This window comes from Drosophila nasuta, chromosome X (genome assembly GCF_023558535.2).
Source record: "Drosophila nasuta strain 15112-1781.00 chromosome X, ASM2355853v1, whole genome shotgun sequence".
Lineage (NCBI taxonomy): Eukaryota > Metazoa > Arthropoda > Insecta > Diptera > Drosophilidae > Drosophila > Drosophila nasuta.
Genome location: NC_083459.1, coordinates 27445160 through 27470854, shown reverse-complemented (window position 1 = coordinate 27470854; position 25695 = coordinate 27445160). Strand labels below are relative to the sequence as shown.

The 25695-nt window shown below is 38.7% G+C and overlaps 1 protein-coding gene across 1 annotated transcript in view; it reads right to left on the bottom strand.

Moving 5' to 3' along the window:
- Positions 1 to 4194: 4194 nt before the first annotated feature.
- LOC132796536 (neurobeachin) overlaps positions 4195 to 25695 on the bottom strand; it is a 124646-nt gene continuing 103145 nt past the window's right edge. The window contains 10 exon segments of the mRNA XM_060807736.1: positions 4195 to 5528; positions 5687 to 5838; positions 5924 to 6120; positions 6206 to 6469; positions 6582 to 6755; positions 6847 to 9817; positions 14944 to 15129; positions 15516 to 15625; positions 22536 to 23702; positions 25205 to 25355. Of these exon segments, the coding sequence (XP_060663719.1) occupies positions 5438 to 5528; positions 5687 to 5838; positions 5924 to 6120; positions 6206 to 6469; positions 6582 to 6755; positions 6847 to 9817; positions 14944 to 15129; positions 15516 to 15625; positions 22536 to 23702; positions 25205 to 25355 (5463 nt within the window). The 3' untranslated portion in view covers positions 4195 to 5437.

Below are 25695 nucleotides of genomic sequence, written 5' to 3'. Positions count from 1 at the left end.
AATATTTATAATTTTCATATTTTCTTTCTTAATTCTTTATTTAATTTTTTAGGCTTTTAACGCGCACTTTTTCATGTTTTTTTCAGTAAAAAGCGCCAAGAAATGTGTTTCATTATTTTTGCTTTGTTATTAAATTTACGCTAAGGTGAGTGTCGTTTATCTGTGTGTGTGTGTGTGTGTGTGTGTGTGTGTGTGTGTGTGTGTGTGTGTGTGTGTACATAAATCATTTTATTTTACTTGTATTTCATAATATTTCATGTATGTGTGAGTTTTCTTGTAAATAATTTATATTAAATAATTTGCACGTGCATGAATAAATTCTTAATTATTTTATTTTATTTTTAATTATTTTTTTTTTTTTTTTTTCGCTTTTTCATCATCATTTGTATAAATTTAAAATTGTCAGCCGTTTGTTGTTCTTTAATAAAAACATTATGCAAGTAAGTTTCTTTTTTGGTTTTGTTTTTGGTTTTATAATTATTTACTACAATATGCCATGCGCTTTGCTGTATTTATCGTAATTCTCTTTATCTCTTTATTCTTGTTGTTGTTGTTGTTGTTGTATTTTTGCCATTTGTTAACTTCTATAAAAACTGCATAAATTTAAAATTGTTTGGCGCTCGCCCTTTGTTTGTTTTTTTTAATGTTTTTTTTTTTAATCGTTTATGTGTATTTATGCCATTTGCTGTCAGTTTATTAGCTAAACATTATATTCTTACAAAAAAAAAATGTATTTATATTTATATATTTAGTTACTGCTTTTGCATATCGATATAATTATAATATTTTTATTCTGTATTCTTTTTAGGCTTTTCTGTTATGTAAATTCTGCTTTGCTGTATTTATTTTCCATTTTTTTCCATTCGTCTTCTTTTATCGTTATCTTCCGCTTTGCTTTTTGCGTATTTTGGCTGTTTAGTTACTTTGTTTAGGCTTCTTGTGTAATCAACATAATTTCATTAAAATTAAGTACATATCTTTAAGCTAGCTCTCGATTTATGTACAACATTTAAGTTACTAGTAGTATTTGTTTTTCAATCATTAAATTGTTTACGGTTTGTTTTTTTGTTTAATTAACTTGCCCAAAAAATGTGAACTCAATTATGATGTTTATTCAATAATTATTATTAATTGCGTTTGTATTTATTTTAATTAGCTTACGTCGCTTTCAAATTATTTACATACGAAATTATGTGCCTCTTGCAGTTGCATATATTAGGTTGGCCAAAAAGTCTTGCGGTATTTTTATTGAATTTTCAATTGTTCATAAAATTGGTTAGAATAATGCGATTTAAGTCAAATATGCGCCGTTTTGTTCGATGACGAGTTCCCAACGAGATGCCAACTTCATAATGCCCCTCTTATAGAAGCTCGCTTTTCTATTGGCAAAAAACTCGGAGAGCCAATTTTCACAGGACTCTCTTGTGGCCAATTTCCGACTACCAAGGTCGTTCGCCATGGACAGAAATAGGTGGTAATCACTTGGTGCGAGATCCGGACTATACGGTGGATGCAATAGAACCTCCCATCCGAACTCCCGGAGCTTCTGGCGCGTCACCAAAGATGTGTGTGGCCTGGCGTTGTCCTGATGGAAGACAATTCGGCCTCTGTTGACCAAAGATGGCCTCTTCTGCTTGAGTGCTGCATTCAAGCGGTCCAGTTGTTGGCAGTACAGGTCCGAATTGAGCGTTTGGCCATAGGAGAGCAGCTCATAGTGGATGATTCCCTGCCAATCCCACCAAACACACAGAAGAACCTTCCTGGCCGTCAATCCAAGCTTGGCCACCGTCTGGGCAGCTTCACCGCTTTTCGACCACGACCGTTTGCGCTTCACGTTATCGTAAGTGATCCACTTTTCATCGCCAGTCACCATCCGCTTCAAAAACGGGTCGATTTTGTTGCGATTCAGAAGCGATTCGCATGCATCCATACGGCCAAAAATGTTTTTTTGCGTCAAATCGTGTGGCACCCATACATCGAGCTTTTTTTTGAATCCAAGCTTCTTCAAATGGTTTAAAACGGTTTGATGACTCATGCCCAGCTCTTGGTCGATGCTACAGCGCTACTATGCCGATCTCTTTCGATCAATTTAGCGATTTTATCGCAATTTTCGACGACAGGCCTTCCGGACCGTGGCGCATCTTCGACCACCTCTGCACCAGAACGAAAACGTTGAAACCATCGTTGTGCGGTGGAAATGGAAACTGTATCGGGTCCATAAACTGCACAAATTTTATTGGCAGCATGAGTTGCATTTTTGCCTTTATCGTAGTAGTACTGTAAAATATGCCGTATTTTCTCTTTATTTTGCTCCATGTTTGTGACGCTATAACTCACGAACGACTCAAGACAAACAACAATAAATCAAACACGTGTTAGCGCGGGAAAAGAGCTTTCCAAAAAGGTATCGTATGAACCGATTCGATAAATAGAACTAGAACTACGTGCTTGCAAAGACACCTATCGGAAATACCGCAAGACTTTTTGGCCAACCTAATATAATATATCATAAATGCAAAAAAGCAAATCGAACAACAAACAAAAAAGAGCGAAAAATATGTTGGACAGCATCAAATGAGTTTCCCTTTGTCATTTGGTTATAAAATATTTATATAATTTTGCCGACAACAAATTAACATAAATTATCCACACACACACACTCGTAACACACACACACACACACACACATACATACAATACACATACATACATAATTAGGTAATAAAAACAAAGTATAAATTGCAGCATAATTGTATTTTAATTATAATAATTGATTAAGTTTTGCATTTTAATATTATTTTTGCCTTTTCGCCATTGCATTTTTTTTTGCTGCAATTTCAAAGTTCAACTTTAAGTACATAAATTTTGGATGGATGCCATTTAGTCAGTTGATAAGTCAAATACATTTCTACACATTAAAAAAAAAAAATTAAATTTAATTAAATTTGAATAAGAATAAGATAAAATAGCTAATTAGTCAGCTTCGGCAAGCCGAAGTTTGATTTTCATTTGAATATTTTCTGTCTTTCTTTTTTTTTGTTTTTTTTTTTTTTTGCCTGCTACACAACACAAGAAACATTGCGAATTTCGTGCTCTTATCTTTTGTTGTTTTTTTTTTTTGGTTAGTTTTATGTTCAGTAAAGTTATTTAAGTTTTTCTTTTTAATATTCATTTATGGGCTTACTTTGATTGTGGCCTTCAGAATTTTTGTTGGGGGGGCCAATGTTACAACCGAATGTTCATGTTCTACTTGAAGTACTTTGCGTGTGTGTGTGTGAGGAGTGTGTGTGTATGTGTGTGTGTGTCCTAGTTGTATGTACAAAACTAAGCAGTAAGTGCAAATGGCGACTTGGATGGATTTCTTTTTGTTTTTTTTTCTTTAGGGGGAATATACTTGTATATATGTATATAGCATATGTCTTTATACATAATATATATATATATATATATGTATATAATAATATAATATAATACGTTCATCATTCACTTGACTAAATAATAGTAATAATAACAAGAATCAATTGATGATATGCGCCGCCTGCCTTAGCCAGAGGAAGACCAATTGCATTTCCATTTCCAATTGCCAAATTGCAGCGCTCTTTCTTTCTCTTTCTCTATCTCTTTCTTTCTGTTCGTGTGTCTTACAGACACACACCATAAGCATTATATAGCATAGTGGGACATCGATGCCATGAGCTTGTATAAATATAAGTTTTGGACGTACGTGTTTAAGGTTTTCAAGGAAGGTTTCAAGGTTTTTTTTTTTGTCTGAAACGTGAAGCAAACGCAACGAATTCAAAGCCACAAAAACAACAAAAAAAATCAGTTCGTTCGCGTTTTCCTTCTCGTTTTGATTTCGATTTCATTCTTTTTGGACGCAATTGAAAAAGTGTAGCAAAACAAAAAAAATGGAAAAATATGGTTTTTGTTTGGGGTGTTTTTTGCTGTGCTGTGTTATGCGGCGTATGCGTGTTATTTGTTAACATTATACTCTTGCATATGGTATTTTTTTTATATTCTCATATTTGTGTTGAATTTATTTTTGTTTTGTTGCGTATTATCTCTGCTTAAATATTTTGTAATTTAGCTTTTAGCAGTGATGATAAATTAGTTTTGTTTTTGTTTTTGTTTTTAGCTTGAGTTAGTTGCATTTTTAACTAGTTTTTCTTTTTGTTGGTATCATTAATGCTTTCATTGTTTTTTTTCTGTTTTTCTGTTTTTTTGTTATTTGTTTTATATTAAAATATCGCGTATTCTGCGCTAGTCGCTAACTTTTCACCTCGAGTCGAGTTCGCTTCTCTTCTCTTCTCTTTTCTCTCTGTTCTTTTTTTTCGATTTAACATTTATTGCGTTGGCATTGTCTCTTCTTCTTCTTCTTCTTTTGGGTGTCTGTGTCTTTTACTTGTTTATTTGCTAAGCTTTCTTCTCCATCCATTTTTTTGTGATCTGTCGCAAGCATAGTTAAAAATTGGCTTCTTCTTCTTCTTATTCTTCTCTCTTTCTCTTTCTCTTTCATTTGGCCGCTTAGTTTCATTTTGTTTCTCTTTTCTTCACTTCAATTCGTTTCGTTTCGTTTCGTTTCGTTTTGTGGTTGTTTATCTATAATTTGTGATGAGAACTTTTGCTACGTTTCTGTTTCTGTTATTATAAGAAATACCTTTTCTGTATCATCATAATTTTGTAAGCAATACTCGCATTATTTTATTATCATAATTGTTATTATTTTTGTATTATTTTTTGTTGTTCAGTTTAAGTTTATTGCGCTTATTGCGTTTTATAAACACTAACTCGTCGCTTCTCATTCAATATTTATTTTGTTGCATTAAAACTACTCAACTTAAGCCGCGGGAATTGCTTCTGTGTGTGTGTGTTATTTTCTCATTTTCTCATTTTCTCTTTCGACATCAATTTCCATGAACTTTTCTCTTTAATTTTTTCTCATTTCGTCCGTAACTTAATACATATACTACACGTCGTATAACTAGTAAAAAAAAAAGTGTTTTTCTTTTGACTGGCTCACACCAAACATACAAGTACTAATTAATATGCTATTATCATAAGTAATGCTAGACAAAAAAAATATATATATATTTTGTTAGGTTTTTGTTTTCTTTCTTTCGCTTATTAGCCTAGTATTTGTAAATGTCTATCGATAAGAGGAAAAAAAAACAAGTTTAAAACATATAAAGAAACAAACAAACATTGAACAACGAACGTTCATTCGTTCTCGTTCTCATTATCTCGCGATTTCTTCTTCTTCTTCTTCTTCTTTCTGCTGTTTCACTTTTCATCGGTTTTAGTTAAGTACATTGTTTCTGCTCGTTTACTTGCCTGCACTCTCTTTCTCTCTTTCTGTTTCTCACACATTTTTTTTGATTTTGCTGCACTGACATGGAACGAGCGAGTAGCGAGTGGCGAGTAGCGAGCGACGAGTTCTCTAGTAACGCTGCTGATACTCGTGATGCCAGCGATTGAAGTCAATGTGGAACACAATTATCGAACCAGTTGACAAGCCAGCCAGCAAATATCTGAAAGAACGAAGCAAAGCAAATGGGATTCGTTAGTTGAGACTCGTCCTAAATACATAATATATAATAAGTTAAATGAGTGTTTAAGAGCTGTAAGAATTAAAGTATTTTATATAAATAAAGTTAATATTCAAATTCTAGTTTTACTCGCTACTTACTTCTGATCGTGTGTGAGCGAGAGCGAGCGTATGCCCGCATTGCAGGCGGGGAAGGCGTAGAGCGGTGCCAGATTGAAAGTGCGCCACACTTCGACAATGCCGCGATCGCCAGCTGTCATCAGATACTCGCCATCGCGCGACAGCAGCATGCACTGCGAAAGAGAAAGCAAAAAATAGCGAGTGGGAGATGTTAATATGACGAGTGAGATTTACTCGTTACTCGTTACTCGTTCTTACCTGCAGATTGTCGTTGTGCGTTTCGTGGCGCAGCTTCTTGCCATTGACCGTGTAGGCAGCCACATTGCCCTTGTCATAGTTGATGACTATGAAGCCCTCACGAGACATTGTTATCAACTCTGGCGAGTGGAAATCAACAGGCGGATCCAGCGAGCGCAGCAAGTCGCCGAATGTTGTGTGTATCAAAACGGGGCCATCTAAAATAAAATAAAATAAAAAAAAAAACAAAAGCGATAGAAATTAAGTAAAAGTCCAACACTCGCTACTCGCTGCACAACTTACTCGTTGAGCCAGAGACAACGAGTCCCAGCTCGGCACTGATGACCACCGAGGTGACAGCCTGCTCGTGACCCGTCAACGTGGCCCGCGGCGTCGGCACATCGCCCTCGCCGACAATGCTTTGGGTGCGTGCATTCCAATGCCAGAGGAGCACAGTGCAATCAGCCGAACCGGAGGCAATATAACAGTCTGAGGTGATGTTGCACTCGGAGCGTGCCATGCACGTGACGACGCCAAAGTGTCCGAATACAATTTGCACGATTTTCGCTGCAAGAGAGACGGAGGAAGAGAAAAACGAGAGAGAGAGAGAGAGAGAGAGAAAGAGAGAGGGAAAATTGAGGTGTCTGGTGGCAATTAAAACGGCGAAGCGGATGCTTACCCGTTTCGGTGGCAAACACACGGAAACTGTTGTCCCAGAAGCCGCAGGCAATCAGAAAACGGCTGTCGACGGTGGTCACAAAGCAATTGGAGCGTATTTTCAGCATCTGGCTAAAGTTATCGCCCAAATGACGGCGACTGACCGCATTGCTATTGTTGTTGGTGCCATGCACAGCTGCAAGAGACGCAATATTAAGCAGTTAGCTCTAGTACAAATCTAAAAACGTGAGAGAGAGAGAGAGAGAGAGAGAGAGGGAAATACATACCCAACACTGGATCGATTGTCAGCGGTTGATTGGAGCCCGGCGTTTGTGGCGACTCCGCGTAGCTCGGGCTCTGGACGGATGCGGTATAATTGCAGTTCCATCGATTCACGGCAAACTGATGTCCCGCCGTCACCGTGACCACTGAGGGCAGCGACAGCTGCGGATACGTGTTCGCCGAGATGTGAATGACCGGCGAGTTCTGATAGAACTTGAGCATCTGGCACAGATCCTCGGGCATTGCGCTGAACATCATCGGGGACAGATGCATCGCCGAGCTGCGCGGCGGATGCGGCTCCATCAACAGTTGGCTGGGTGTTTGGCCAAAGTTACGGATTTGATTCTCGACCGCTTCACGCATCACCGGATCCAGGACACCGTCGAGATCGACGCTGCCCTCGTAGGTGAGGTAATAGAACACGTTGGTGGCCCTAATGGCTTCGGGACCGCGCTGCTTGTAACCGAATATCAGATCGATCCACTGATGCAGCTGGCAGCTGACAAACTCCGATTCGAGTGCCATGCGATTGATGCGCACAAATTCCTCCGGACTTTTCGCCCACGGCGGCAGCTCAATGTCATCAACGAGAGCGCCATCCTCGCGATGTCCCAACCGATAGCCGGACGCGTTGTAGAACATCTCGGGCAGGAAATACCATTCGGGTATCAGTTCCTTCACATCGGATGTGTCGCGTTGGCAATTCTTCCAGCTCAGCGAGACGGAGGAGAACAGCCGATCCGGATAATCGAATTTGCCACCCTGCAGGGCCAGGAACATGGTCGTAAACGGTTCGACGCGCACCAACCAGTTGAGGGTGAAGGCCGCCGTCGAATAGTGTGTGCCATAGTGGAATGGTGGTATGGTATCGCTGTCCCAGCTCTCGTAGCGTTCCTCGAAGTAAGCGCGCCTCGACGGATTCAGAGCGCCAATCGGTTTCGAGAGATCGCGATAGTTCGACGGCAGACTGAGGTCCAGGTCCTTCGAGTCGTAGTTGGTCAGCACCCAGGGGAAGATGGGATACTGATTCAGATCGTTGTAAGTGCGACCGGCGATCGTGTTGAGGAACATCAAGTACTCGAAATTGGAGATTTCGCGACGCTGCCACTTCTGGGTCATGTTCGAGTTGCGCATCAGCTGCCGAGGGGACATCATCGAGGCGCGACGCGTCTGCGGTATGCCGTACTTGATGCCGACGCCGACGCGAGGCAGTGCCTTGATCACCTTCTTCACCGTATGCTGATCGGGGAAGGCGAACAGTATCGAGGTGCGGCTGGCCAAGAAGATCTCGAGGGCCACGTTCTGCAGCAGATAGCGACGCGAGAAGATCGCACGCACCTCAGAGAAATACCATTTGCCATGCAGATGATCGCAATACTTCAGCACCTCGGCATCGATCTTATGGAACTCCGGATGATCCTCATCGACCTCAAAGAACATCTCGGTGCTCGTTATCGACACAGTGCCCGGCGCCACAAGTCCAGGCGCTATCAGACGCGCCTTGGTGCTGATGTTGACGGGTCCCGTCAGATCCAGATCCAATTCCCGATCCTCGATGAGGAGCTCGGCATCGTCGAGCAGCTCGCTGTTGTGCTGCGACGAGGGATGAGCGCGCGACACAGCGATCTGAGTGTGGAACTCATCACGAGTCTGCAGGATGGCGTCCTCGGGTCCGCCGTTCTCCAGCGCCGCCTTCAACGTGGCCTGGGGATGCGAAGATCCGCGGGGATTCTGCACCATGCGCTTGCGTCGACGAGCATCGTCCTCCCACGCATCCAGCTTCCAGTAGGTGCTCTTGTGTAGGGTCAACTGCGAACCCATTACCGAGCCATTACTATTTCCAGTACTGCCATTGGCCTCGCCCCAAGCCCCATGGCGATTGCACATTATATTCCTGACCTTCTCCAGCAACCGGCTGGCAATCACATTATCCCTACGCCTAGCCGCAGTGATCAGGTGATCGCACATGCGCTCCTCCTCGCGTCGCTCGAGCAACGTTTGGGCGCACTGTGACTCAAAGTCAGCGTGCTTGAGCACATCATCGGCCCGCATGCGATTCAGTATGAATTCCGCCTCGTTGGCCACGCGCACAATGTGATCCTTCATCGCATGCGAGAGCAGACGTCCCTCGTTGATCAGCTCGATGAAGGCGAGACCCGCGTGCTTCTGCAGACTGTTCTGCCACTCCTGGGAGCACAGCAACATCACCAGCTCGACCACCGAATGCGAGTTCTTGAACGTCGTCAGACCCTTGCCCTCCATCAGCAGCTCCTGGCCATGCGATCCGACGAGGGTCTTCGAGAGGAACGGCGCAAAGTCGACCATGATTTCACGCAACAGCGGACAGACGGGACCGAGGGCAATCTCCAGCTTTTGGGTGAGACTCGCCTCACGCGACGGCGTCGTCAGCGGCAGCTGGGCAACGAGAGCTGGCGGCTTCATTGGCAGCTCGTCGGGTCGACTGCGCTGCTGTTGTCCGCCACCAACACCAACACCAACGGCACCGCTGCCATTGCCTGCTGCATTGTTGCCAGGCATATTACCACCGCTACCGCCACCGCCGCTCACATTGCCAGCTGACACGGCGGCGCCATAGCCATCGGGCACACGGACCACCGAGATCTCCGAGTCGGGTTTATCGCCCCGCTCCGATCCTCCCATCATTCCCATACCCGGACCTTGCTGCTGATGTTGTTGCTGCTGCTGTTGCTGTTGCTGCTGCTGTTGCTGGCCATGTTGCTGATGGACATCGTGTTTGTTGGATGCATTGCTGCCATCGACAAGTCCCACCACGAGTCCGGCACTTGCGGCCGCTTGCACAGCGGCATCTTCGTTCAGGTTCACATCCGTCCAGCTCTCGTCGTTGGAGTTGCTCGGTTTGTGCTCGTCGGCGAGAATGTCGCTGGATGACTCCACCTCGACCACTTCGTTCTCCGTTGAGTTCATGTTCAAGGAGCCCACATCCGAGTCGACGCTCTGCACGTTCGCCCAATATAAATATGAAAACGGGGGATTGCACAGAATACAAAACGAAAAAAAACGAGGTCAACAAAGAGCACGCATAAATTAGACAACACACACAAAGAACAAAAAGAGGCAGAAAACAGAAACGAAAACACATAACGATGGCCACAAGAGAGAATGTGATGTTGACCGACAACAAAACAAAAAAAAATATAGAAGCAGAATTCTCCTAGACAAAATACCCTTACTGAAAGTTCAACTGAATTGCTGTGAAGTTCGTCAGGATTATAAAAGTGAACACGAAGCAACATTACAACTTGTGTAGTTCATAAATTTTTAGGTTTTTGAATCGGACACATGCAAAATTTGTATTATATCTACCGACTTTGTAAATTTTGTATTTTGTATTGTATTTTCCCTAATTTAAATTATTAATTTGAAGACTTCACTTCCCTTAAAAGTGTACGATTCAATGCTTAAGTATGATCTTTAAATATGAATGTGCAAAAACATTAAAATGGCTCATTAGTAGACAAATATGTGGAACATTAGATTGCTAAATCATAGAATTCAACTTTCGAAAAAAATAAACAATTTTTGGCTAACCAAGTTTTTTAAATTAAATACAATAATACAATAAATTATTATATATTTCTTTCTTTTCTTTTATAGATTTTTCTAAGACTTTATTAAAATAAAGTGAAGCAACTAAACTAAATTCACCTCAGTTGAAATTGAGTTGATTCCCTATTTAACATGTGTTTCACTTGTGTCACTTTGAAAAGTATAAAACTGCTTTTCAATAAAGAAACACAAATTGTTTTCTTAGTAATTACTTGGCAATCAATTTGTATTTTTTATTGAAAATCTGTTTTATATTATAAGGAAATACAAATTGATTATTAAGTATTAAGTAGTAAGTAATCAATTTATATTTCTTTAGAATATTACTATGTAATTAATTTATATTTCTTTATTATAATGTGATTTTAGTGCAACTCATTTTAAAGAGAAAATCAAATCGTTTTCATCTTTGTTAAAAGTCTGAAAATGATTACCAATTAATAACCAAGTAATCAATTTGTTGTTATAGAACTATATACTAACAGCAAGGGTATTTAGACTTCGGCTAGCCGAAGTTGATCCATAGTAAGATTTTTTTGGATTGTTTGTTCTTGCTGGTTTTTGGTTTTGTGGCTTTTATCGATGGCCTTTCGAGTGCGTTATACATCAACTTGTGCGTTGCGGGTGCGTTCTGGTGCGGTGCGGTGTGGTGAGGGGGGCGTGGTGGGTCAATGTGATATGTGCACTATGTGTGTGTGTGTGTGTCACTGTTTGTGTGTATGGCGTATCATTTTCGCATTAATTATGCACATTGAACAATAAATCAAAATTTCTAGCTCGACGCTCGTCCTTTTCCCCACCCCACACTCCCCATGTGAGTGTGTGTGTGTGTGCGTGTGTGTGTGTCGACACATGCATTTGTCAACGCCACGCACAAAATGTTATCTTCAGATCTACGCATCTATGTTTGTGTGTTGTTTGTATGTGCTGAAAGGACTTTCAATCTCCTGCTTCCCCGACCTGCTGAGCGTGATTTGCATAAAAGGCAGACGACGTTGAACCGTTCAATGGCTAGCTGAACCGACCCTCTCCCTCTCCCTCCCTCCCCCTCCCTTTCCCCATTCTGCTATCGCAATCGAATGGCAAAACTTGCCATGGACGAGAGCTGAGCTCATCTGAAAGGCATTAGGCCAAATGTTCAAAATGTTGCCAAGAGCGGGAAGGGGGAAAGGACAGCAAAGTGGAGAGAGTGGGGAGAGCGGAGAGAGCGGAGAGATTGTGTGGCAAACGGGTCGTATGACAAATTTTGTTAAGCGTTTGACAAATGTCAACTGTCAAATACAACAAAATGTCAGCTGTTTAGGTGTCAACGCAGCTCGCACTTTGAGTGTGTGTGTAGATGTGTGTGTGTGTGTAGGTGTGTGTGTGTGTGTATGTGTGTGTGTGTGTGTCTAGTTGAGTGTGTGTGACAGCTGTTGCGCTTATGCAGATGCTGCATAAACCGAAATCAATTGCAAAGTTCACACAACTCAAATTTCAGTTTCACAGACAGTTGCAGCTGTTCAGTGTGTGTCTGTGTGTGTGTGACAAGTATGTTTGTGTGTGTGTGTGCATCTGCCTGTGCGGCATATATTAATAATGCAAGAGCAGTTCATTAAGCAACCTCTGCCTAAGCATCTAAAGATGCCAACTGTTCAACGTCATTCTTCTCCACATGTTTGTCTTCTCCTCTCTCTCTCTCTCTTCCACTCCCTTTCTCGGTGTCTGTCTCTTTCTACAGTTGCCACTAATTGCTTAACATACACAAATGCATTAGCGCACATTAATCACGGCACACAAATCAAATGTCGCACGCATTTGAAATCTAATGCTAAATCAACTTCTTGTGATTTGTGTGCATTGATTTAAATAAATCAAATATCGATATCGATTGTAAAATGCCAAGCTGTTAAATATTTCAAATGCAATTTTAAATGCAATAAATTCACTCCTAAAAAGTGAACTCAAATTTAAATAAATTTCAAAATTCTATTTATTTGAATTTGAATTTTAATACTGAATTCCAAAAGATCAAATATGTGACTAATGATAGTTTCACATTTAACAAATTAAAACAAATAAATGTTGCATTAAGTATACGCATAGTATGTGGCACTTTGATTAGTTTTTAATGCATTTCAAATCAAAGACAACGTTTTTGCCTTATGCATAATTAACAAAGAAATTCATTTCCCTACACAATTAATAACCTTCGATTGTTCTCTCCCATATTTTCTCAGCATCTCTTTCTTTTGTGAAATGTAATTTTAATTGCAACTCATTTGGGACACATGTCGCAATTGATCCAATGAATGATTCATTGAATTTGCATTGATTGCATTAACGTTCAAAATGCTTTTGATTACTTGATGGTCTTTCGTTTCATATTTCAATCGAATTAAAAATCAACACAACATATGCATAACATTCACATTTACAATGGACGACAATCGTAGTTGACAATTCACAATTTGTAAACAAAACGTGTTCTCGATGACTACGCTAATTAACTTGGACAGACACAACACACACACACACACACACCCACACACATACATATATTCAATTGTCAACAGTGTAAATGAGTTATCATATGATTATCGCTATTATTATATGTTAACCTTGCAGAGCGCAGGCGACTAATCAACTGTGGCATTAGTTATGCAACTCTAAATTGGTGCATTCAATTGGAACAATTGGAGAAAGCTGTAGTCGAGTGTGCTCGACTGTGAGGTACCCGGTAATCCATTTGTAATGAAACCGAAACATTGCAAAATATACTAAAATATACCGAATGTTCTATTTGGTATATCGATAATCTTGAACGGTAAAAATATATCCTACACACTCTTGACTTTTGCAATGAAACCAAAACATTGCGGGATTTAAATACGGAAAAATGCTAAAAATATACCGGATGACATAATTGATAAATTGATATATTTTTATACGTTCAAAATATACCACATATCCGCTATAAATTTGCAATGAAACCAAAATATCACGGTATTAAAATACTGAAAAAAATACTATAAATATACCGAATTCGTTAATTCGTATGATATATATAAACTATATCTTAGGAATGAAAGCAAAACATTGCGGTATTAAAATACTAAATAAAATACTGAAATATACCGAATGCTGTTAATGGTATATTAATAAACTTTATGATCAAAATATTCCCTACAGCCGTATAAAACCTTTTCTGGAATAATCACAACAATTTTTATCTGATCGCAACTAAATTTTGAGGAATCATAAAGAATGTGGTTATTATTGTATGAGCCGAAAATCATGATTACAATTGGTATTCGGTTTTTTTCGAATATCAAATAAATATATATGATAAAAAGCGATTATAGCTGAATCCATTATCTAATCTCTGAGATCTAGCTTTTCATATGGACAGACAGACAAGCGGACAAATTTCTGCTTCCTTTGACTACTATAGGAAAATCTTTCTTTATGCTTCTTGTTAAAGATATTTAAAAGCTTCTTTCTAATGCTGATATTTCTCTAGACTCTGCTAGGGTATTGTCAAGTTGGTCATACCCGTCATAACACAATGTTCAGCTTTTTAAGTATTATTCTATTTTATTCTATTATTCTTCTTTCACTGTTATTGGAGAGTGGAGAGTGTGGAGAGTTGTTCAAATGTAAAGCTTCTTTCTAGTACTGAAGTTTCCCTTCACCTTAGACTCTGCAAGGGTATTTCTCAGTTGCTTATACCCGGTTTGGTAGTTGTCTTAACACAACGTTCAACGCTTTAAGTATGCTTTACTCTATGCTTCTTCTTTCACTGTTGGAGAGTGTGGAGAGTTGTTCAAATGTAACGATTCTTTCTATCGTTGAAGTCTCCCTTCACCTTAAACTCTGCAAGGGTATTTCTCAGTTGCTTATACCCGGTTTGGTAGATGTCTTAACACAACGTTCAACGCTTTAAGTATGCTTTACTCTATGCTTCTTCTTTCACTGTTGGAGAGTGTGGAGAGTTGTTCAAATGTAAAGCTTCTTTCTAGTACTGAAGTTTCCCTTCACCTTAGACTCTGCAAGGGTATTTCTCAGTTGCGTAAACCCGGTTTGGTAGATGTCTTAACACAACGTTCAACGCTTTAAGTATGCTTTACTCTATGCTTTTTCTTTCACTGTTGGAGAGTGTGGAGAGTTGTTCAAATGTAACGCTTCTTTCTACCGTTGAAGTCTCCCTTCACCTTAAACTCTGCAAGGGTATTTCGTAGTTGTTCATACCCAGTTTGGATGGTGTCTTAACTTATTGTGCGTGCTTAATACGAATATTGTGAGTGAGTGAGTGAGTGCAACAATTAGTTTAGGCGTGATGTGAGTGAGTGTTTCTTGTGGTTGTTTTTGTTGTTGTGATTGGTAGCGGTACAAAAAAGTTGTTTGTTCTTCTTGCTGTACTTGTTCTTCAAATTACTGTTGCGCGTGTGTGTGTGTGTGTGTAGGTGTGTGTGTGTATGTAGGGTGTTCGGTATTTGACGAAATTGTTGTTGTTTTTGTTTTTGTTTTTTTACCTTTGGCAACTTGAGTGGGACCATTGGCTTTGGTGGTGACAATGGTTGTTGTTGAATTTTGATAGTATCTTTGCTTGTTGTTGTTGTTGTTGATTTTACAGTTGTTGTCGCAGTTGCAGTTGTAGTTGTTGTTGTTGTTGTTACTGTTGTAGTCTTAGTGTTGTTGTTGTTGTTGTTGTTATGAGCCTGATTGATTTGCATTGTTTTAGTGTTTCATTCAGAACATGCAAATGAATACATTCATATTCACACACTCGCTCATTCACATCAATTGACTTTCGACTTAAGTTTGACGTTAGTTAGTAATCATTTGAAATGTATTATATATGTATACTATATTTGATGGGTGTTGAGGTTGGTCTCAGCTACTCGGTAAAGTGACATTCGAAAATTCGTCATGCAAAGTGCTCGAAACTTGAACCTCCCCTTCACCTCTTCACCTCTTCACCTTCGCCCCTGCACCAGCACTCGAGAGTTTAGCTACAACTTCATCATCTTCTTCGTTTTCTTCTCTATCACTCACTCATTCATTCACTCACACTCACACTGAAACCTTAACACCTGGCACTCACCTTAATAGAGGGTGGACCACTTGAGTGGGAATCGTTGTCCGCCAACACGGAGGGATTGTTCTCATCGACAACGATAATCTCATAATCACTATCCTGGATTTGACGGCCGCCTGTATTCGAAAAAGAATCACAATTAGTATTGGGGGTCAACAAGGGGTTAAGCGCAAATGCAACTGTTTCAACAACTCTTTTACAATACAATTAAATATCTGCTGAATAAGTAGAAATATACATAAATATATAATAGTTAAAGTACATATCAATTTTAAGTATATAATATATTTGAAATAATTTCACTCGCTTTTACAAAGCGGTGCACACGATAAAAAAAATCAAGTAACAAAATCAAAATCGGGAAATCAAAGGAGAAAAAGTCGGGACAACAATTCAGAAAGTAGGCGAAATTTGCTATAGAAAAAAAAAGAAGAGTAGAGATTCAGACACACAAAAACACTCAAAATCTGTAGATGAGAACGCATTTTAAACATTTCGAAATTAAATTTAAATTTATGTTGCACTTTAATTGATGCCAAGTTTTCTTAGTCGATTCAAGTTTACTGCAGCAGTTACTGTCAACATCACTTAACTAGACTTTTCTATACGATTTAATACACTTCTATCCATAGCGTCTTACTTGCTTTGGCTACCAATCTGGTATATTTTGTGCTTAATGGTATATTTTGAATGAAGTATGAATATATGGTGTATTTTAAATAATGTACTATATTAATATACCAAATATGGTATATTTAAAATACAGTACTATATCAATATACCAAATTTAAATGAAATACTATATTAATATACCAAATATGGTATATTTAAAATACAGTAATATATCAATATACCAAATTTAAATGAAATACTATAATAATATACCAAATATGGTATATTTAAAATACAGTGCTATATCAATATACCAAATACAGTATATTTTATATGGAGTACCATATCCATATAACAAATATGGTATATTTAAAATACACTAATATATCAATATACCAAATTTAAATAAAGTACTATATGAATATACCAAATATGGTATATTTAAAATACAGTAATATATCAATATACCAAATATAGTATAATTTGAATGAAGTACATTATATCAATATACCAAATTTAAATGAAATACTAAATTAAAATACCAAATATGGTATATTTAAAATACAGTGCTATATCAATATACCAAATATGGTATATTTAAAATACAGTACTATATCAATATACAAAATTTATATGAAATACTATAATAATATACCAAATACGGTATATTTAAAATACAGTACTATATCAATATACCAAATTTAAATAAAACACTATATTAATATACCAAATATGGTATATTTAAAATACAGTACTATATCAATATACCAAATATAGTATGTTTTGAATGAAATACATTATATCAATATTCCAAATACAGAATTTTTTATATGGAGTAGTATATCCATATAACAAATATGGTATATTCTAAATGAAGTCACATATCAATATACCAAATAAGGTACATTTTGAATGAAGCACTATATCAATATACTAAATATAGCCTAAGATATATTTGTAGTATGTTTTTTGTGTATTAATTTGGTATATTTTATGGTAATATTCATAAAAAATGTACTGTGTTTTGCTTTTATTCGAAATGGGCAGCGGGTGTCTCACAGTCGAGCACACTCGACTGTAGCTTTCCTCACTCTTCTCTTAAGTTCATTTATTTTGTATTCATGACACAATTTCAGCTCTTAATTCTATTTTATAATTTATATAAATTTTCTATCTTTCTATTTGTAATTTTGCTGTGCAACATTTAATTTAATTCTATAATTTTAATTAAGCTGCGAATGAATTATGTCACTAGAATTATATTTAGGAAGCACAAACAACAAAACGAGTTCAACTTAATATTTTGTATTTAAAGTTGGGTCATTTTCAATATTGTTTGACATTTGAATAAAGTATGAAAATTGGTTGTGAATAAATTTGAAATGGATGTTTGCACATTCAACTTCTTCGTAGTTGTTTTGTTTTTGAGAGATTATTTTGGCCAACAGCTGGAACTGGGCAAAAAGAGAAGCACTCAGAGAGTAAGAGAGAGAGAGAGAGAGAGAGAGAGAGAGAGAGAGAGAGAGAGAGAGAGAGAGAGAGAGGGAAAGAGTGTGAAAATTGTTTGACTTTTGCATTAATTAGTCAAATGGCTTTGACTGCATGTAGACGAGAGCTCAAGAGTTTAAATTTACATATCTAAGCACCTAAAACACGCAGAGAGAAAGAGGCGCACACACGCAGCAAGGACACAAAAAGTTGACCAGAAAGAGACAAAGACAGAAAGAGACAGAGAGAGAGAAAGAGAACTCTACACAATTTGCAGCTGCTTTCAACAGCGTTTGCTTTGCTTTGCGTTTCTATCTTGCCATCTTTCCATCGTTTTTTTTTGTTTGTACTTCTTTTATTTTTTGGCATGTAGAATGTAAAATCTAATCTCAAACATTCTGGCTGCCTCTCTCTCTTCACTAATCTGCTGTTTTCATTGTGCATACACACACACACACACACACACACACACACACACACACACACACACACACACACACACACACACACACACACACACACACACACACACACACACACACACACACACACACACACACACACACACACACACGCAGCGCAGCATCAGAGCATGTTAAAATTTGAATAACCAAGCTCATGTCCAATTTCTCTTGTGCACCAACTGGTTTTAGTAATTTTGTAATTTGTAAAGCTTTTGCGGCTTGTCTTCTCCTTTTACTCTCCCTTCTCTGCTTCTCTGCTTCTCTTTCACTCCCTAACACACACACACATACAATGTGCTTAATACGCTCTCACATAATTAAGGCTACAGCTACAAAAGCATCTCTCGCATTCACATTGTACTCGCACAGCACTCACACAACACTCAAACACTCACACAACACTCAAACACTCACACACTCGGAGCACACTCATAGTTGTATTCGCTGCGTTTGTATATCTCATTTATAATGATTCAGCGCTGCTTCATTAGCCAATTGCAAGCATGTTTCTCCTTCGAAGCAGCTCGATTGTCGTTCGTTTTTCTGTTTTCTGTTTTCTTTTTTTTTGTTCTTGTTTGTGTGGTTTTAAAGGCTATTAAGCTTGTTTTACAGTTGATTATCGTTTTAATTGATATTTATGGCTTTTACTTGTATGCACTCGCCTCGCCTCTACCTTCGCCCATAAGTATGCTACACTTTTTTTTCGGCTCGCTCTTTTACTTCATTCGCCTACTGTCTCCGTGTGTGTGTGTGTGTGTTTGTGTGTGCGTTTCATTTCATTTTTTCCTTTTTAATTTGTAATAATTTCCCAGTGTGGCCGTTTTTCATGCGCAGTCACGCCTGCACAGGCGATGAAGACAGAGAGAGAAGGGGAAGGGGAAAGCGGCCGCAAATTACTTTTTGTACTCGTAGAACATTGAAAGCGTGTTATCGGCTTTTACAGCTGTACCAACTGCTCTTCCCCCTCTTCCCCCTCTCAACACTCCTCACTTCCCTTTCAGCATTTGGCAAATAAATTATGTCGTGTTGTTTTTGCTGCTTCATTTTCTTTTTGCTTGCGACTAATTTACATTTTTGTCGCTGCCATTAATTTCGTAATGGAAACTTTTTCTCTGCAAAGTGTGCGTGTGTGTGTTTTTTTTTTTTGCGAATTTTAAACTGCAGGCAAATTGCTTTTATTTCCCATTTCTCTTTAGTTTGTTGAATTTTCGCATTATTTTCATTTTTCATAGCCATGTGAAATTAACGAATTAGATTTTGCGACAGGAGGCAAAGTCGCCACGTTCTATGTGTGTGTGTGTGTGTGTGTGTTGAGCAAATGAAGATAAATGAAATGAAATTTATGCTGACAGCACATGAAAATGACGAGTAAAAGCCTCCACGTGTTGCCCACCCCCCTTCTGCCCCTCTTCCACTCTTCCAATCTTCCCTTTCCTACACTCGACTGTGAAGCTGTCAAAAATGTGACTCGTCATTGTGGCTGCACTCAGTCTATGTGTGTGTGAGTGTGTATACGTGTGTGTGTATGTGTGTGTGTGTGTGATGTATACGTTTGTGTATGCTTCTAGTTACAAAGATAGATTGCAGTTTTTAAAAGCATAAATGGATAACATTTTCCCACATGACCTCACAAAACAAACACACACAAAAATTTGTTGGCTCTGCTTCGCTAGTTTTACACACACACACTCTCATACACACTCTCATACACACTCTCATACACACACTCGGCGTATACACAATATTTCGTCGTATTTAGTTTTGCCTTCTTATTTGTTGTTTTGTTTTGCTGTCAATTGCAAATTAGCAAACGTCGCTCTTCAAATCAATTCAAATCAAATCAAAAACTATTCACTGCAAATATTACACACAAAAATATCTGCGCACATCGCAACTGAAAAAACATAAATCAATTTGTACAGCAAACTGCAAATAGACGAATATGCAATACACTAACAAAAAAAAAGGTGTGTATATTAAGTGGCTGAAAAATACTCGAATTTGGTTTTTACTCGATTTCTGAATTATTTGTAGTCAATTCATTTGATGATATATCAATTATTAAAGCGAGAGTGTATAAAAAACTGCATCAAAAGGCCAATCAGATGGCATTATTTTATAACATGTTTGATAACAACAACAAATTCCGACCGAGCTCGAAATCAAATAATTGCTGATTGGCTTTTGGGGGCATCAATTGCGTAACGAGCAAGCGCAATCAAATGCGAAAAACTAAACAATATTTAACAGAAAAAAAAGAATAGAATGGAAATTGAAAATTGAAAATGAAAAAAAAAAAATGAGGGGAAATGTAAGAACAAGGCAAAATAAACGAACAAATGTGCATTGTGTGCAACAAAATGTTTTGCAAATAATATTTGTATATATATATATTGTAAATATATATCGTGAATATGAAGTAGAAAACGCAGCTAACAAATACTATAGTAATGCACATTCAATGCCCCAAGCTCCCTGTTAAAACACTGTGTAACAAAATGCAAATATTTTTACCCCATTTGTGGAGTTTACAGCGAAAACAAAACGAATTTTCAGCAGCAATTTATAAATGTTTACACTGATCACATATTTGTTTCGCTTTTTTATACCAACTACCAACACAAAAGGCAAACGAGTCTAAGTTGGCATATTTTGTACGTTATGGTATATATATGGTATAAATTTTGGTATATTTTGCACTTTATGGTCTATAACGTGTATGAAATTTAGTACAATATCAATATACCAAGTATGGTATATTTCACTGTAAACGAGCCTTAGTTGCTGTGGCTGATAATCTGGAATATTTTGTACTCAGTGGTATTCAATACAGTATATATGGTATATATACTATATGTATAAGAAATTTGGCACAATATAGATAGGCTTCGGTATATTTTACTGCAAACGGGTCTTAGTTGCCCGTCTGGTATATCTAGTATATTTTGAACTCTATGGTATATGTTTATATTGCATATAAGAAATTTAGTACAATATATATACCAAAATATATATATACATTTAAGAATTAGTACGGTATATTTTTGGTATATTTTGGGTAATTTAGTATATATTGTGCCTTATTGTATATATGGTATATATGAAAATATATACAAAATATAGAGATATACTAAGTATATGCCTCAGTATATGTTGGTATATTTTTGGTATATTTTCAGTATATTTTTGGAAACAATTTTTTTCAAGCGTACTCGACTATAGCATTCTATAGCATTATTTTTAACAACCTGGAACTTAAATTTGTGTGTCAGCGAAAGAACTGTTTTAAGACCTCAAACCCAATTTGGCAGGAGAGTGTAATTACCATGAGTAATTTACCGCAGCGCATTACAATCGATTTGCGATTACGCTAATGGGATTGATAATAATAGTTTTTGAAACGCATCGATTCATTCCCGATTTCGGTTCTATTTTTGCTGGGGTATTATATGCAGATTTATGCCAACTGATTGCATTTGCATTGATTTCGATTGGATTGGCTTTTTTTTTTGGTTTTGAAATCATTAAATAACAATTAAGCCGAAAAGAAAGCAATTGAAATGGTAGTTTTATATTGATGGAGCCATAATTAAAAATATATTAAAAGTACGACAAACAAAAAGAAGGAGGATAAACGAGACTGGGAAATGAAAAGCGAAACGAAAATATCGAAATAAAATAATTGACGAGTGCGCGAAATTATGCCAATTTACACTGAGAAGCAATTGCCGGCAATTGTTTTTTATATAAATATGTACACATGTGCATAGGGCATTGATGGATCAGCACACACACACACACACATTCAAACACACATACACTTTTATACACACACACACACACGCACAGAGAGAGAGAGAGAGAGAGAGAGAGAGAGAGGGACAGCAAGTTAAGCAAATTAAAAGCGCATTAGCTTATAAAGAAGAGAGCGGCGAGAGAGCAAGGCAAATATAGACAGAAAGATAGAGACAGAGAGAGAGAGAGAGAGAGAGAAAGAGAGAGAGAGAGAGAGAGACAGAGAGAGACAGAGAGAGAAGCTAAACACAGAGAGAAAAGAGAGAGAGAGAGGAGTTGGAGGCAACTACAGCTAAAGCTACGGACAACATTTGTTCTATTCTTATTTGGTTGGAATGAAATGAGCAGAAAACGAAGCGAAACGCAATGGAATGAAACGCAATATATAAGTATATGTAATGCAACGCAACGCAACGGAAATGAAACATTAACGGAAACGGAAACAGTGAGCAAACATTACTACTTAAGAAAGAGAGTTTGAGATTAAACACTAAAGTTCAAGTTAAAGTTAAAGATATATACAATAAGAGTTAAATACTTGTAAAAAAGAGAGAGAGAGAGAGATTGATAGATAGATAGATACATAGAAAGAGATAGAGATAGAGATAGAGAGAGAGAGAGAGAGCACGTGAGCTAAACTACACTACACACTCAATACGAGCGATACCTGTTCCGGGGCCAGCATTGCGTCCATTGTAGCGATAATTGTTATTGATGGCATTCGTTTTATACGCGGCGACAGCAGCGCCTCCATCGTGCAATCCCACGCCCATGGCCATGCCCATATTCATGGCCAGGCAACCTCCGCCTCCACTTCCGCCTCCGCCTCCGCCACCGCCTCCAGCTCCGCCAGCGGCAGCAGCAGCAGCAGCCGCAGCAGCCGCTGCTTGTGTTGCCGCCGTTGCGTTCGCTGTGGCTGCTGCCGCGTGTCCATTGCGTAAGTTGCGCATGTTGTTGTTGCTGCCATTGACATTGCTGTTGTTGCTGCTGCTAATGATGTTGCCATTGTTGTTGCTGCCATTGCTGCTGGCATGACCATTAAGCAGGCCACCAACACCAGCAGCAGCAGCAGCAGCAGCAGCATGATGATGTTGCTGCTGTTCCTGGCCAAGACCATTCTGTGGCTGCTGCTGCTGCTGCTGCTGTTCACCGTTGAGTGCCATGCTGCGCATGTAGCCCGCATGTGGATGCTGATGATGATAGCCAGCAGCAGTGTTGCTGCCATTCTCATAGTGACTGTGCTTGCCGCCATTGTGCAACTGTTGCTGCTGCTGTTGCTGATGGCCGTTGATTAGCGCATAGTGCGGCTGATGTGGATGATAGTGTTGCTGTTGCTGTTGCTGTTGATGCTTGTGCAGCTGTTGCTGACGCTGTAGTGTTGCTGTTGACGGCAACTGTTGCTGACTCTGCGAGGCGAGCGACGACAGCGATGAGCTCGAAGCTGGCTGCGATGTGGCTGTCGAGCTGGCCGACGAACTTGTCGAGTGTGTGCCCATTGGTGGCGGTGGTGAAATGTTGCCACCCAGCTGTTGTTGCTGCTGCTGCTGCTGCTGTTGCTGCTGCTGTGCGTTGACATGTTGCTGATGCTGATGCTGATAGTAGGCAGCAGCCATATGATGATGACTGTGATTGTGTTGCTGTTGCTGCTGCTGCTGCTGATGTTGTTGCTGTTGCTGTTGCTGCTGATAGTAGTGTTGCTGCTGTTGTTGTTGCTGCTGTTGCTGCTGCTGTTGCATGGAGGCGGCGGCAACGTGATTCTGATGCGATTCGGGCAGAAATTGCGGATAGACGTGATGCGACCATTGTGGGAACAAGGGACGCGCACTGGCAGCATCTATATTTTTTTTTTTGATTGCATTTCGTGTTTTGCATTGTTTTTGTCCATCGAGTCGATCGGTATACATATATATATTTACACACACAAATATAGTAGTTATATATATATATATATGGGGATATATATGTTGTTGTTGTGGGAAGAGACGTGGTGAGGTTTTTTTTAAGTTTTAGTTGGTGAGACGTGGCGAGCATTTTAATTACGTTTGTTGTTGTTGGTATTTTAGTTACAGAAGTTTTGTTTGGTATTTTTTTTAGTTGGTTTTTAGTTTTGATTTTGGTATTTTTGGTATTTTTTGTACAATAAATCCGAAAAAGCAGCGTGAAATGAAATCAATTAGAAAACGGAACGAAGAAAAGAAACACGAAAGAACTGAATAGTATCTCCACAACAAGATGGACAAGATGAATGTTCTTCTGTTTTTTTTTGTTTTACTTACAAGCTAATGATTAAGTTTTTTGTTGTACGATTAAGTTAGTTTAAAAACGGGGCAGTGAAAAGTGGTGGAACAGGAGAAAAGGGTGAGGGGGCAGGTGTGGAAGGCGGTGGCGGTGGTTGAATGGTGTCACTTTGGTGCAACGTGCGCCTTTCTTCTTTTTTTGAAGGGGAAGTTGCTTCACTTAAGCTACACACACACACACACTCTCACGCACACACACTCACACTCACACACACACACACGCGTGGGAAGAAATGCTCTAGACATGTGGTGGTGGTGCTGGCGGTGGTGAAAGTGGTTGTGGTGGTGGTGGTTTTGGTGGGTGGTTACTTTGTGGGTGGTGCGATGGGGGGTTCTAGTGGAACGGCAGTGAGTTCAAGACTACCATAAACATAGTTTTGTATGTAGAAGAGAGCGTAAAACTCGTTGAACGGCTGTGAAAACGAAAACGAAATGCAAAAGCAGAACACAAAAAATGTCGAAAAATCGAAACGAAAACGAAACGCAATTCGAAACATAAAACAAATGCATAATTTAGGAGAGTATTCAATTTCAAAATTTCAATTCATTTAAGTTAGCATAAGAGATCGATAGTTAGATAGCGAGTTAGAGAGGGAAAGAAAGGCTGAGAGATTGAGAGAGAGACAGACAGAGAGATTGTTAGATAGAGAACCAATAAACGATTGTGTAGTTTTTGGTGCAGCAAACAATAGTCCAAGAAAACAAATAGAGAAACCAAAACGAAACGAAATGAAACGAAACGAAACGAGACAGAGACAAGCGATAGACGCAAATTAGCAATGCAAATGGAACGCATGAGAAATGCGAATCGAGAAATCAAAACCATAACGATAACGATAACGATAACGATAACGATAACTGTAAAAAACTTGTAACTAAAATCAGAACCCACCCGAGCACATGTCGAAACCAGGATCAAATATATATATAGATATATAGTATATGTCGGGCAATATCGGGGAAATGCCACGACTCGATTATCGCAACTTATTCTCATAACTCTAGGAGATCTAATCTAGACTTTTCAATTTTAACTTACCGCTTGCGGAACTGCGCTGCAGCACTGGTGATTGACGCTGTATTTGCGGCTCTGCTGGTGGCTCCAATATGTCGCGATATTTCGATACCATCAGCACCGATATGAAGTAGACGATGGCCAGCGATAGGAACTGCGCCTGTTTTGTTTCCTCCTGTAGTGTCAAAAATAGAAGACCACAAAAAAAGAGTATGTGATTTAAGTGCAAAGACAATTGCGAGCAGTGTCGGCAAATGATTATCGATAAAGTTATCGATAAACTTGTTACTTAGAATTGATATTGTTTATATTCAATTAAATGGTGGTTGATTAATATCGCTATTTACTATCGGTAGTGCAAACAAATGACTATCGGTAAAGCTATCGATTAATCTGTTCTTTAGAATTGGCATTGTTTTTATTCAATTAAATGTTGGTTGATTAATATCGCTATTTACTATCGGTAGTGTCAACAAATGACTATCGGTAAGGTAATCGATAAACCTGTTACTTAG